The 15,628-nt window shown below is 35.6% G+C and overlaps 1 protein-coding gene across 4 annotated transcripts in view; it reads left to right on the top strand.

Annotated features, from left to right (window-relative positions):
* The window catches only part of ZDHHC17 (zinc finger DHHC-type palmitoyltransferase 17), an 89,621-nt gene extending 78,690 nt beyond the window's left edge, over positions 1-10,931 (top strand). For all 4 annotated transcript variants that reach the window (XM_003832880.7, XM_008958352.5, XM_034936262.2 and 1 more), the window contains 6 exons: positions 159-221; positions 2,953-3,046; positions 3,839-3,922; positions 5,478-5,635; positions 6,612-6,706; positions 8,082-10,931. In XM_003832880.7, coding sequence (XP_003832928.1) covers positions 159-221; positions 2,953-3,046; positions 3,839-3,922; positions 5,478-5,635; positions 6,612-6,706; positions 8,082-8,220 — 633 coding nt within the window. In that variant the 3' untranslated portion in view covers positions 8,221-10,931. The remainder of the gene's footprint in view (positions 1-158; positions 222-2,952; positions 3,047-3,838; positions 3,923-5,477; positions 5,636-6,611; positions 6,707-8,081) is intronic.
* Positions 10,932-15,628: the final 4,697 nt, after the last annotated feature.

Consider the following 15,628-nt stretch of genomic DNA (forward strand, 5'->3'; position numbering starts at 1 on the left):
AATGAAATAGCAGTAAATAAAAGATTTTATTTCTCTTTTTGAACTCAAAACATCAGTAAATTAAAGATGAAAATCATGTTTATTGATTCATAGTGGTGGCAAAAGAGTTGGTGAGCATTGTTCAGTTTTGAATTAAATATTATTTTTTTAATTCACAGACAATAGTTGAACTTGCAGAGACAGGAAGTCTGGACCTCAGTATATTCTGCAGTACCTGTTTGGTAGTATTTTCTTCTTTGTTCTTCCCTCCCTTCTCTTCCTCCTGACAGTGGCATAGCATAGCGGGTATGGGGTGTGGGGAAAAGGAATAATTACTTTCAATGAACACATTCCCTGCTTCTTGATATAAGAGGAAAGATGGTTAAAGGATGTCTGCTTCCCAAGGCGCTTATTCCTCGATGGTAGGCCTTGACTGTACTTTTGATTCAGAGGTGCCATTTATTTGTATTCATTCTCTTTCTCTTTTCTCGCTTAAAATGTTAATAAATTAAAAACTAAGTAATAAAGTATTTCAGATCAAAGATTCATAATGATTCCCTAATAGATTGTTTTCTTTACTACATTTTAAGAAAACTTATACTTGTATTTAAAAGCCACATGGGAAAATCCATTAGATAACTGTTAAGACAACATGGCCTCTAAACAAGTTCAATTTGAGTAGGTGTTTTTTTTTGTTTTGTTTTGTATCAGAATGTTTATGTAACTTTGAACACTGTTTTATCATAGATTTTTAAAGTGGTCATCCTCATCCAGGTCATAGGTAAAGATATATATGAAATTACTAGTATTTATTAATAGAGTCAGGTATAGCACTATTGAGATTGTTTATTATTATAGACATTAATTTTCTGTAGGATAATACTCTTACGTTTAAATTATTTTTCACTTAGTTTTTATAATTAGTATTTGTGAAAAGTATATATACTGCCACAGTGCTTAAATTATGTTTTTCTACATGGAAATTGAAATATTCCAAAGTCATACATAAAACTAAATGCTCTTTTATACTTATACACTGCAAGTGAGCTCATGTCTTAACATCTGATTAATAATAAAGTCATTGACTTCATTTAGGATTATGGAATGAATTTTTGAAACAGTTCTAATTCTGAAAATTCTTTATTACACTTAATATTCTTTGACCAGTTATGATTTTGAATATTCAAAATATATACAGCTTCATGTTTGGTAGCAACTTTAGGATACCGACCAGATTCTTTTATATATTCCGGCATTCTGAAAACAGTTTTTGTTTCTGTGCTTTACAATGGGTAATTTACAAAATTGATATTCTTTTTCTTAATATTTAGAATGTTTTAATACACTGCTGTTCTGTGGAAATATACTGTTCCACAAAGTATGCAGTGCTGATGTACTTGCCATATGGCAAACAAATTATATAGTCATTCAATACAGATAGCAGTTTCATTGTCAAATACATATTTGATGGCAAGAATAAGACTAATTTTGTCATCATAGCATAAATGTTTTATTATATATTATTTATAAGCCACATACTTCTTGTTGTAAAGAAGATTTCCTATTATAAAATCTTGCAGATCAGCAGAGGTAGTTGTCATTATATGGGTATGCTTCACTTTGGTAAGTAGACAAGTCCCTAAGGCTTGTAGATCAGAGCTTTCTTAAAAACGAATTACTTTGTTGATTGCACCCCTGCACTCCAGCCTGGGCCACAGAGTGAAACCCTGTCTCAAAAAAAGAAAAAAGAAAAAAAAAGGATTACTTTGTAAGTGATCCAAGGAACCTTGAGACCAAGTCACGCCTTAACCAGTTAGTCTGTTTTTCAGATTTTTGACAGTGTTGCAGCTGAGGGTTGGAAGTGGGGATAGAAGTTGTTTGAATATCCTGCTGCCTTCTCCTAAGTAGATTTAGTCTAACAACTGTGGTGAAGAATAACTTACCCTTTTCTTTATTCCACAGATAATTTTGGTAGATGTAAGAACTGTGTATTCACTGTGCCTTTTCCTTGGTACCTCAAAATAGTGTGTAACCTTATGCAAACTAATGGAGAAATGGCAGTGCTTTTGTTGAAACGCTGAAGTATATTTATAATTTTTTTTCTGGCAAGAGTTAATAACTGCAGCTCTTTTATCATATATCTAGCATTAGGACTGCCAGCCCTTTGAAGATCACCAATGAGTTCTTGTATTCACTTGGCTGATTTAGAGTAATGTAGGTTTTAAAAACCATTTCAAAATGCTTGAAAAACAGACATCATAAGCATGAATTCTTTATTGCCTGTCAATAGCTGAATAATGAATTATATGGGGTTTTTTTTTGCAAGAAATAGTGACTTCTTAAGCATGTTCTGCATTCTTAGATATGGTCATTTCAGCAGGAGAAATGCTGTACCTTAATCTGAGATCTCAGAAGGCACTTTACTGAAGAGAAATAGATGTGTACATATGGGTTTTTGCTGGATTTGTTAATTTGGGGAAGACAAATATTTTATTGATGATTTTGAATTTTAAGAGCTTTTTAAATTCACTTTTAGCCTGACCTTCCTAGTAAGGAATAATTTTATTTTATTGAAAAACACCAATATCATGACCATTAATCATAATGGAACATCATTTAGAAGACTGGAGATTGATATGTTTTTATTACTCAGAAATTTGAGGGATGTGAATTAAACATAGCATCATTCATCAAATCAAATTGCTAATTCTTAGCTTTTGTAAATTGATGGTTCAGTTCCATTCTTAAGAGCATATTTTCTAGAGTAGCCTCATTCTTTTATTCTTTGTTTTTGCAGTTGAAATTTTATTAAACAATAGTGACTTTTGGTTTCATTCATTTGGAAACCTTGATATAATCTTGTTTTAAAAATATAGTTTTATTTTTTTATAATTATATTTTGAGAAAATAAATATTCAGCTTTTCTCTCTTAGTACAATGCCTTCCATAATCCTTTAACATGCCTATTAACAGATACGAAAACCGGTGAGGTCCAAACATTGTGGTGTGTGCAACCGCTGTATAGCAAAATTTGATCATCATTGCCCATGGGTGGGTAACTGTGTAGGTAAGTTGTATTAGTAATTTCTTCTGTATCATTCATTTAAGTTACTTTAGGTAATGAATAAAGTAATATTAAAGTAGGCAATAGAAAGTTTATTACTCCACGCTTCATTTTCTCAGTTATCTTCTGGTTGACAACACAGCAACTCAGTTGAGAGAGGGAGGGAAAAAAATTACAAAATTAGTGGCTGATACCTTTTCTCTGTCAGTTCTATCTGGTGCCTACTCTTGATAAGGAGGCAAAATTTTTTTTTTCTAGTTAAACTAGAGAGATGAAGGCGGTAATATTTGAAATGATATTATGTGCAGAGGCAGAGAGGAATGACAGATAAGAACAGTACACATGTCAGTGTTCAAGAATGGTATAAGTCTAAGGAGAGAAACTACATGATTTGAGACATGCCCCGGAGATTTTATGAGGTGACAGGAAACATTACAAAGATTGTGTACCTCTGTTGAAGAGAAACCTTTGGATTGTAAAGTTTATAAAAGTAGAGATAAAATAGGGCTATTTTAAACCTCACAAAGAATAGGATTAGAGGTCAGAATTGTGATTTATTTAGTTCTTTGGGACTTGAACACCATTGTCATCATTATATCTTTGTGTGTAATTGTAAGCATTCTTATTTAAGATTTTTATTAAAACATTTTTCCTGAAAACCACTTTATAAAATAATGAATGTATGTGTGATTATCATCAAAATTGTAGCACACCTTTCATGGCATACCCCTCAAAGGTGCATTACCCGTTGTTTTTTTCTTAGCTGAAAAACCTTGCTTCTGTGTCGTTCTTCAGGTGCAGGCAACCATAGATATTTTATGGGCTACCTATTCTTCTTGCTTTTTATGATCTGCTGGATGATTTACGGTTGTATATCTTGTGAGTACAATTAGTTTTCGGTCTTTTTAAAACAAATTTCTGCATACTTAGATTATACTTACCACACTAACAAATTACTATAATGACAAAGGTCGTTTAACTAAAATTATGGTTTGGACACCTTATGAAGCACAAAAGGGAAAAAAGATACAGCTCTATCAATTATGTCCAATATACAGTGTAAGCAAACAGTTAGCAGTTAACCACCTTTTAATACTTGTGTCCTCTGAAAAACATATTGGTTTAATAGGCTTTGAGAAGCTTCTGGGTGAAATACATCAACATTTTCCACATCATGTGCTTGCTTTACTATAGTAGCTTATAGATTAAGTGATTGTCTTAGTTCTGTTTCTTACCAAGCGGTTGGGAAAATATACTTAAAATTAAATTTGCAGAGAATTTGAAATATTTTGAAAAGTAAGGTATAATTATTGCCTATTAGAGAATATTAGTAAATATCAGAAGTTACCTTTTTAAGAATAAGTTGTTATTCCATCATGTGGGTTTTATACCTTAAAGGAAATGATAGATTTTTGTTGCATTGAGAATGCAATCTGGAAAGAGTTTAAGTGGATACATCACTTAGGTTGCCTCAGGGCTTGGTGGTGCTTGGCATAAAGATGTATTAGATCCTCGTTTAAATACAAGTCTTGGAAGGATGATTTTCTAGTCTTCCTGCCCCACAGATAGTAAAAATAATCAGTGTTATTGCCCTAATGAACCAAAGGAGGTTACCACCTCAGTTAAAGATTAATAGGAAGATTTGGTCAAAGAACTTGACCTAATTTCTGGCCCAGCACACCTGAGGAGAATACTTTCTTGCCAACAACAGCAGTATTTTATAGCAACTCTCCTACAGCAGGAGATTTTGTATTAGGAAAGGCCTACCTTGGCTGGGCATGGTGGCTCATTGCCTATAATCCCAAAACTTTGGGAGGCAGAGGCAGGTGGGCCAGTTGAGGCCAGGAGTTTGAGACCAGCCTGGGCAACGTAGGAAGAGAGACCCCATCTCTACAAAAAATACAAAAATTAGCCCGGTGTGGTAGCGCATGCCTGTAGTCCCAGCTACTCAGGTGGCTGAGGTGGGAGGATTGCTTGGGTCCAGGAGGTCGAGGTTGCAGTGAGCCTTGATTGAGCCACTGCACTCCAGCCTGGGTGACAGAGCGAGACCTTGTCTAGAAAAAAAAGCCCATGTCACCATCCTATTATGTTATATGCCCTCTTTCAAAAAAAATCTCTTTCATATATCCTCTCATCTTTGTGTAAAGAAAATGTTTTTCTAAGTATTATGTGATGCAATACCAATCAAATAAAATTGTTAATTCTGAAGATACAGTGATTTTTTTTTTAAGATTGGCTGCTCCTTTTCCATTTCTGTGTTTTTTCACTGAGATATAATAGGGTTATTTAAGAGTATAAAGACATTTGCTATTGAATGTCATCAGTTAAATCTAGACTGTTTGACTATGTTTTCTAAATGGTGCCAGCACAAATGCCTATATGAGGTGCTTGGATGATTATTGAGTAAATACGAGTACTTCTATTCTGGCTTTAGACTGGGGACTCCACTGTGAGACCACTTATACCAAGGATGGATTTTGGACATACATTACTCAGATTGCCACGTGTTCACCTTGGATGTTTTGGATGTTCCTGAACAGTGTTTTCCACTTCATGTGGGTGGCTGTATTACTCATGTGTCAGATGTACCAGGTATGTGCAAAGGCATTCTTTGTAGTGCACTAAGTGAAAACTCTTCCATCCTTGCATAAAAGATAATAATATATTCTCTTCCTAACCACTCCTGCTCTTCAAATATTCATTTTATTTTTCAATTTAGTTTTCCTTTCTACCTCACTCTTTTGCCCCTTCCTCTTCTCATATTGTGAACTTTTGAATTTTAGTACTTATGTCAACAGAAATTTTAATCTGTTATTCCTGACTTAAATACATCCAGTTGAGTATGTGTGAGCTCAGATTGATGATGACATTAATTTTGTGTTTTTAATGGTATTTTTATTCACAAATACTAATATTTATTCAAAAGCCTTTTTTTAATTTTTAAAAGCTCATTCTCAGAGAGGTTGATAGGGAGGTTGTCTGTGCATGAATAGCGCCTGTCCATGCACAGTGTCAAGTAACCTGTCTTTAAATATTTTTCACATTTAACTGGCTACTTTTCACAGTCAAATGATACCACGTAAACTAGTTCTGATGATCTCCTGATGGAACACCAAAAACAGACTTGTTTTTATCTTTATCCTAGTTTTCTTCAAATTAATTTTTTTACATTAAGTATTTAGAAAGAATAATGGTTTGCAGCCTGGCATGGTGGCTCACACCTGTAATCCCAGCACTTGGAAGCCGAGGTGGGTGGATCACGAGCCCAGGAGTTTGAGATCAGCCTGGGCAACATGGTGAAACCCTATCTCTACAAAAAAAAAAAAAAAAAAAAAAAACCCAACAAAAAAAAGAAAATTAGCCGGGCATGGTGCATGCGCCTGTAATCCCAGCTGCTGGTGGGGTGGGGGTTTTGGGGTGGGGGGAGGTGGCGGGGGTGGAATCACTTGAGCCCACCCAAGAGGGAGCTGAGAATTCGCCATTGCATTTTAGCCTGGGTGACAGGGCAAGGTCCTGTCTCAAAAAAAAAAAAAACAAGAATAATGGTTTGCTTTTTCTTTCCTCTTAGATATCATGTTTAGGTATTACTACAAATGAAAGAATGAATGCCAGGAGATACAAGCACTTTAAAGTCACAACAACGTCTATTGAAAGCCCATTCAAGTATGTACATATTTATAAATTTAATATTTTACCTGGTCATAAAAATTTTCTTACTAACCAGACTCTTTTACTTAGTGATATGTAAAATAGCTTTTAAACCTTTTTAAGATTTCTGTAGAAATAGCATCAGTTCACCATAATAACAACAAAACAGAATTCGTCACATTAACTGTATATAATAAAGTTGTGATATCTCCTTATATTTTTTTCTTTTTAATTTTAAATTTGTATTCAGTCTGGTGCTTAGAAATAGTAGGGTCCTAAGTATATGAAATATTTAAAACTTTGAGTTTTACTGAAGTTATTACCAACTCTTCAGCTTTTGTGGTGCTGTCAATTATGGCATACTTCTGGAAAGCAAGCAGACCTTTAAATAAAAACAGTTAGTTGGGTAGTTTTGAGAATTCTCCCATAGGTACAAAAATTATATAAGGCACAAAACTGACTGCTTTTCTTTTCTTTTTTTTAGACAGAGTCTTGTTCTGTCACCCAGGCCGGAGTGCAGTGGCATGATCTCGGCTCACTGCTACCTCCACCTCCTGGGTTTAAGCACTTCTCTGCCTCAGCCTCCTGAGTAGCTGGGATTACAGGCATGCACCACGCCCAGCTAGTTTTTGTATTTTTAGTAGAGATGGGGTTTCACCATCTTGGCCAGGCTGGTCCTGAACTCCTGACCTCATGATCCACCCGCCTCGGCCTCCCAAAGTGCTAGGATTACTTACCGACGTGAACCACTGGTGCGCACCCGGCCAAAACTGACTGCTTTTCTAAAGGTGTTACTGGAGTACTAAAATTTCATGAACTTATCCTTGACGTTTCTTTTTTAAGTTGTTATCCTTAGGTTCACTGCCAGATTCATGCTATTTATAATTATTTTGTCTTTTACTTTTTTTTCTGTTTTAGAGATAGTTTGTCTCCTGCCAAAGAGCCACTAATTAAAGGTTTTTATCAAAAATTGCATATGGAGCCAGGCATGTTGGTGCATGTCTGTAGTCCTAGCTACTTGGGAGGCTGAGGTGAGAGGATTGCTTGAGCCCAGAGTTCGAGGCCAGGCCGGGCAACATAGTTAAGACCTCATCTCTAAAAATAAAAATAAAAATGCATATAACACAGAAAGTATATGCACATTTGAATATATTTAAAATATAATTGTGTAAGTCTTTAAATTGGCAAAAGAAAAAATCATTGTTGGCAGAGCAGTGGAGAAACATGAAGGCATATATATTTTATAGAGTTATGAATTGGTTCCTTCTTGCAAGTAACCTGAGTTTTTAAGTTTAGAAAAAAATATATTTAACACGAAAATTATATTGAATTCATGTATTAAATCATTTGTACTGACTGACGTGTTTTCTTTTTGGGGTGCCGTTTTTAGCCATGGATGTGTAAGGAATATTATAGACTTCTTTGAATTTCGATGCTGTGGCCTCTTTCGTCCTGTTATCGTGGACTGGACCAGGCAGTATACAATAGAATATGACCAAATATCAGGATCTGGGTACCAGCTGGTGTAGCGACATCTTTATCCTATGAACCATATTGCTGAGTGGTGCCTGAAAATTGTGTCTGTCCGTGTCTCTCTCACACTCGAATCCACATCCTTTGAACAAGAGCATGCTATGTGTAGGGCTAATGGTGAATTTTACAGTCTTTTTTTCAACACTTTTATTAACAAAAGTAAACATGGACAGAACACACTGCCATTTCTGGGAAGAGTAAAGATGATAAAAAATAATTTTAATGGTTCTTAATGTGGAAATTCACAACATACTCAACTTTTGGGTTTTGTTCTCACAGTATTTTTCACAAAAAAAGGGTAAACTTATTCTATTGACAGACATGGTGTACTGATCAGAAATGTTCAGTTTTAACTAAAACTAAATTTATGTTATTTGGCTAAATGTTATGATGCAGTCTAGTATGAGTATTGCATCTAATTCCAGGAGCATTGTTTTAAGTTGATTGACTAGTTATTATGTACATTTTAGAATGTACACATAAATACTGTGATGAAAATCATGTGGTTGGGATCTACTGTGATGTTGTCTTCAAAGGCAGGAGAAAATAATGTTCACAATAAAATGTGCTAACAATGTTTTGTTTCTATCAGCTGTTGCAATGCTGATATATTTCTAGTTCAGTGAAATAATTTGTAGTAACCTTACTCTGAGGTTTTACGGTCTGATAATGAAGCACTTGCATGAGTATAGTAAGTCATGTTTTTTTGTTCAAATTTAAAAGCCCTGCTAATTGCATGACACGCCACATAGAATGTATACTAGCAGATACTATCCAGTGAAGCATAAATTAGAATTTAATTTGATGTTCAAAAACAGTTCCATTTTTAAGGGTTAAGGTGGTATTTTCAAGAAAAGGCAGAACAAATAATGCAAAATTCTCAGTAATAGTGATACATGGATATACTTCTTTTTAAATTCTCAGCTGCAAAATAATTGTAGACAAAATAATGGCATTTAACTAAAGATGGAGCATGATCTGTGTACATAGCACATGTGAATACAAGAAAAGCTGACAGTATATTCTGGTTTCAATAAAATGACCTATCAGAAAGTAGAATTTCATCCCCAAGAGTATTTCAGTTTATCCAATATTGAGTAAGTTCTGAAACAGTTTTAGAAAAGATTTTCTTTTTGTTAAATGTGATGCACTGATCAATTTTTGTCACAGCATTTTCATACCTTCATGGTGGACTACTAGTCACTGCTTCCATAAATATTGTTTACAGGGTAAGATTTGGTTTATTCATCTTAAGTGCTGTAGCAAACTGTGGTTCGAGCAACCTGTGGGAAATCTGTGAGAGGGAATGGGGTGGGAGATGTGGGGGAATGGTGGTCAGACTGATGACAGATCCTAGACCAATGTAAAGAATGTGTATCTGTATATAAATAATTTATCAAATAGTTTTCTCTTTGTGTCTGTATGTGTTAGTGTTTTTAAAGCTGCTCATTTCATTTTGTCCAACCAAAAAGAAAAGGGAGATAACTAATGAGCTTCTAGTGATGTTCAAAATTGCTGTTAATAGGCATTATACCCTGCAAGTTCACTGCATGTCTGATGCTTGGTAAAACTAGTCTTCCCTGTAAAATGCAGATTACAGGTATTAAAGCAATCTAGTGGTATACCCGCCCCTTGCCTTAGTAAGAGGAGCAGTGAAATGTATATAGTTGATGTTCAGTATTTCCAAGTACCATTTTTATATAGTAGCTTATTTGACCATAAGTCACACATCAAAAAAAGATTACCCTTAGTGTATGTGTTTTAATATTAGAAAATTGGCATATGTACTTTATTTTTGAAAAGGGAAGAGATGGGTGTGGGGTGGCAATAGCATTGTGCCATTTTGTCATAGAATGTAAAAATTGGTTAACTTTACAAATGTCAGCTAGTTTTGACTACTAATTGGGGGAAATTTTAGATAATTTTTAAATTCAAAGTTATTTATAAAATGCTAGAATTTGTTTTAATTTTTTGTATTTTGAGCCACTTCACATGAAGACTCAGTTGCATTTTTATCGAATACATTTTTATCAACAGTTAAAGACTATGGTGGTTTTTTCAGAGTTTGGCTAAGAATGTTGTTACCATCTTCTTTGTTTGTGGTACAATATTTTCAGTGCAAAAGAGATGTCATTCAGTTAAAAAGACAAACCTCTAGATGTGTAATTACATGGAAAATACTAGCAATGTGAATGCTTTTGTAGTAACCATCTTGTAGTACCTGTGAAATCTATAACTCAGAAATGGTCAGATGGTCAGGAGCCAGCTATGCAGCAGTATACCATCTGTTTAATTATTTTGTAGGTCCTGTGTGTGGAACCAACTATAAACCCAGTTCTAAAGTTGTGTATGATGGTGAACCTTTGGGAATAGTTCTTATCAACTTAATTGGATACTTTTAGCAAATAGGAACTTAATTCTCAGCACTGAACATGAATTACTTCTTTGGAGTTTTTTTAATTCATATTTTTGTTGTTTCCAGGAATTTATTTGATATTAATGGGCGTAAAACAGCATCATTGTACTTAAGCTATGGATGTTTTTATTTTATATTTTCTTTATTTATAACTGTGCCAGGTATTATTTTGCTACTTACCGTGTTATTCTGTGGAAAAACCTGTAAAGTGTTTAATAAATTAGCCCTCCTTACATAAATTAAATGTCAAAATTTTGTAAAATATTAATCAGAATAAATACTGACTCTTAAGTGTGTGCTTATGATTTCACTCAGTTTACTTCAGGAAATTGATGAAATGTGATAGTGGTACCTATGATATGAAAAGATTATACATTTATATCCTGGTTAACTAGGAGTCAAGTGGCATAAGACTGTAGGAATTTGGAAACATAAAAGATGGTGTTAGTATTCTAAAAAAAAAAAAAATTTCCAATCCTGTGTGTATGCATGTGTGTGTGTGTGTGTAATTTTTTAAAAATATAATAAATTTTTTAAGAATTTTTGAATTCCATGTAGTTAATTAGGATCCTCAGGGACTGTATGAATCTCCAAGTTTTAAATATGTCTAAAGATACTAAAGAAAAATATTGCAAAATGTACTATATAAAGAAAAATACTGCAGAATGAAACCTACCAAACGTTGATCTCAGTTACTTGAGAAGATATGCGTGGCAGAGAGAACTTCTTTATTTGGGACTTTAAAAGGCAAAAATTATTAAGGAACTGTTTCCTGTTGTTCCAGTGGTTGTTAATGGTTTGAGAACCCAGTGGTATTAAACAGGAATATTTTCAAATTGGACTAATACTCTATCCATAATTTTAGTCTGGAGTTCAAGTAACAATATCTTGAACAACTGTATAAAGTAAAGCCACTAGTTTTCATTCCACCCAAGTATTTTCCTCCTCATTGTCTACTTTTTATCTCTCCTAGTCCTTGCTAGATTGATATATCATACCTGATATGGATGTCTGAGTCTAGGAGTTTTTAGACATAATTGGAAACAAGTGGTATATACCAGGACAGAAAATCTTAACATCTTGTCAGAAAGTAAAGTGCTTGTTATCAGAGTTTTCTATTAAATATATTTATGTGACTTAAAATAGAAAAAGTAGATTGAGCATTCAGAATATTCTTTGGTCTGTGTCAGCTAAGTCAGAAACTCAAGGAAACCAGGTATGCCTCTTAGAAAACTCTTGCCTTTGAATTGGATATGAATGTTTTACCCAGGTAAATTTTTGCTAAAACTGTCACTCATTTACTAGGACTGACAAATATTTTTAATAGATGGCAATGTTTTTAGATTGTTTCCATTCAAAGCATCAGAAAGTCCCATTGTTGCTGCTGCTGCTGCTTGGATCTGTAGGTTTACAGTTTTCATCAAAATTTGGAAGATTTTCAGTTACTCTTTCTTCAATTATTTTTCCTCCCCTCCTTTCAGGAAACTCCCATTTCACATGTGTTAGGCCACTTGAGATTGTCTTCCAACTCATTGATCAATCCTCCGTTGGCTTTTAAGATTCTTTTTCCCAGTGTTTGTTTTAGATAGTTTGTCTTTAAGTTGACTATTTTTGTTTTTTTTTTTTTTGCAATGTGTAGTCAATATCATTCAGTTTATTTTCATCTCATTTTGTTTTCACCTACAATGTTTGATTTGGACCTTTTAAAGTATCTTCAATATCTTAACTTTTTGAAAACATGTAGTTCTAATAACTGTTTTAATGTCCTTACCTGCTAACGTTTACATTTGTCAGTTCTGAGTTAGTTTTGATATTTTTTTCCTCATTCTTGCGTGCCTGGTAATTTTTTATTGGATGCCAAACACTATGAATTGGGTGCCTGATATTTTTGTGTTTCTATAAACTCTTGAGCTTTATTCAGGATGCAGTTAAGTTACTTGGAAACTTTGATCCTTTGAGGTCTTGCTTTTAAGATTCGTTAGGCAAGACCAAAGCATTGCTCTTACTGAGGTAAGAGCCTTCTCTGTACTCTATCCAAAACCGCAAGGAGTCATGTTTCCCAGTCTTGGTGGTGGAACAGGCACTATTCCTATTCCATGTGCGCACCAGACACTGTTTGCTCCACGTCTTTTGGATGGCTCTTTCCCTGGCCTTAGTCACCTAACATGCATGTTCTATCAGAATTCAGCTGAAGACGTGCATGGTGGGGTGGTGTTCTGTATAATCCTAAAGTTTGCTCTCTCTAATCCTCTCCAGTTCTGCAAACTCTAGCCACCTGGATCTCCCTGGACTCTTAGCTCTGTCTTAACTTATGGTGGCTTCTAGCTCTACCTGTGTTCTTCTTCTTTGTACTACAGCCTAGAAGCTCAAAGCAGTAAGCTTTGGTAGTTGCTAAGACTGATCTCATTTTTTCCCCCATAAATTGCCTTTGTTGCCTATAATGTGCAGTGTCTTGAACATTTTTTCATGTAATTTGTCTTGTTTACAGTAAGACAATAAATCTGGTCCCTGTTACTACATTTTGGCTATAAGTGGAAGTCTGAATTAAAATTTTAAAAATTTTGTTTAATTTCTAATACAAAATAATATTGATAGAGACAACTGTCATAAGCAAAAGCTCTTTGGAGTCCTCAATAATTTAAGAATATTAAGGGGTCCTGAGATCAAACTGTTTGGAAACCACAGGTTCAGAACATTTCCCAAGATGTTAATGGTTCCATGGACAACTAATTCAGTGTAAGGCTCTCTTCAAATTAAAAGACTTCAACCATAGGCTCTCAAGGCCTTCAGTTGCTAGTGTGCAGTGTCAGCATACAGGTCTGTCTCATTTCTGTAACACTCCCTAAACTTACTTGATTGACAAGACTTTTTTGGCACTAGAGTTGCCAGCAGTCCTCCTTAAATATACCAAACCAATATAAGGGGGGTAGTTTTTAAAATATGTGTTTTGTGACATGCAGCACTTTAATACTGCATTCGGATTACTTTGGGGTTACTGACTTACATCCAAATGACCAAGTGATTCCTCCCAAGTCTGGCCCAAAGCCAATTTCCTTTTTCTACTCCTGGAACCACTGGAAACTAATCTCACAGTGTTGGAGTAGCTATTTTGCCATGGCTCTCAATCAAGAATGATTTAAAATATGAATGGATATCTTGTTTTATTTTACCAGACAGAAATCTCAAATTACCAGTCACCTGGAAACTTCATTTACATTGTTTTTCCTCTTGAATATCTACTAGCAACTCCAGTAGAGTTTGGGAAACATGGTAGGAATGCTAACAAACTACCCCAAACTTTGGTGGTCTAAAACATTTTTGTTCGTAGATCTGCAATTTGGTCAGGGCGTAACAGGAATAGCTCACTTTGCTCCACCTGGGATCAGCTGGGATGGCTGAAAGACCAGAGACTAGAATAATCTGAAGGCTGCCTCACTCACATGCCTGATGGTTGATACTGGCTGTTGAATGAGCTCTCAGCTGAGGCCTTAGCTGTAATGCCTACATGTGGTTTCCTCATGTAGTCAGGGCTTCCTCAGAACATGGTGGCTGAATTCCAAGAGTAAGCATCCTAAGAGGAAGAGGTGGGCAAAAGCTGTATTGTCTTTTCTAACCTAGCCTTATCCAAAATAAATACTAAGAATGAGTCACTAAGGTGGGCCTTTATTCAAAGAGAGGGGAATTAGACTATCATTTGATGGGAAGGTCAAAGAATTTGTGGACATGTTCTACCACATACAGAATCAGAAGTTATTCCATAACTCCTCTCCTTCAGCCTCTTTGATTGCCAATTATTTCCTAGACTGCTTAACTACCTCTCCTGCCCCACCATGATGGAACTGGTATGCCTCATAAAACACCTGAAGTTGCTCAAGGCTATGATGTGAAATAAGCACCCAGTACACCCTCCACCAACTTCCTCCCACTTTGTTTCTGCTTATTTTTTTTGATGTCGTACATACCATATCCCCTTTAGCTTTTTCAAAATAAGCAATGTATTGGCCAGGCGTGGTAGCGCATGCCTGTAATCCCAGCACTCTGGGAGGCCGAGGTGGTTGAGTCACTTGAGGCCAAGAGTTCAAGACCAGCCTGGACAACATGGTGAAACCCCATCTCTACTAAAAAAAAAAAAAAAAAAAAAGTTAGCTGGGTGCAGTAGCATGCCTGTAGTTCCTGATGCTCAGGAGACTGAAGCACAAGAATCGCTGGAACCCAGGAAGTGGAGGTTGCAGTGAGCTGAGATCGCACCATTGCACTCCAACCTGGGCAAGAGAGCGAGACTCACACAGTGTAGTATGTTAAAATGAACCTTGGAAAAGATTAAGATATGTTCACGGGCTGGTTCAATTTTACTAATACACATTACAAACCTATTACACCCTACTCCTGGGGGTGAGGGAGTTGGATTGAATCTCTAGTAAAGAACTAAACTTTCTGGGGGAATAATGAAACCATACCTTATAAAGTCTAATGCTCCTCTTCTACCTAAGCCAGCTGAATGTGCCCAGACAATGCAACATTCTTTGCTACTTATACAGAATCAAAATGTGTGAAACACCCCAGTTTCCAGGACTTAGTAGGTCACCATCTATTAGATCACAGTGTAGAGTCTTTAAAAAGAATCATACTAAGTCTCTGATTCTATAGTTGCCCATAGGTGTTTGTACTGAATTTTAGGTATAATCAAAAGAACTTAAGAGTACGGTGGGGAGGGAAAGGAGGAGATGCTGCACTGCTGAACACCAGCTTTGAGGAGCTGAAATGGTGATGCCTGTTGCCTAGCAACCTTTTTTTTTTTTTTTTTTTGAGACGGAGTCTCGCTCTGTTGCCCAGGCTGGAGTGCAGTGGCACGATCTCGGCTCACTGCAAGCTCCACCTCCCGGGTTCACGCCATTCTCCTGCCTCAGCCTCCCGAGTAGCTGGGACTACAGACGCCCGCCACTACGCCTGGCTAATTTTTTTGTATTTTTAGTAGAGACGGTGTTTCA

Source organism: Pan paniscus, chromosome 10 (assembly GCF_029289425.2).
Source record: "Pan paniscus chromosome 10, NHGRI_mPanPan1-v2.0_pri, whole genome shotgun sequence".
Lineage (NCBI taxonomy): Eukaryota > Metazoa > Chordata > Mammalia > Primates > Hominidae > Pan > Pan paniscus.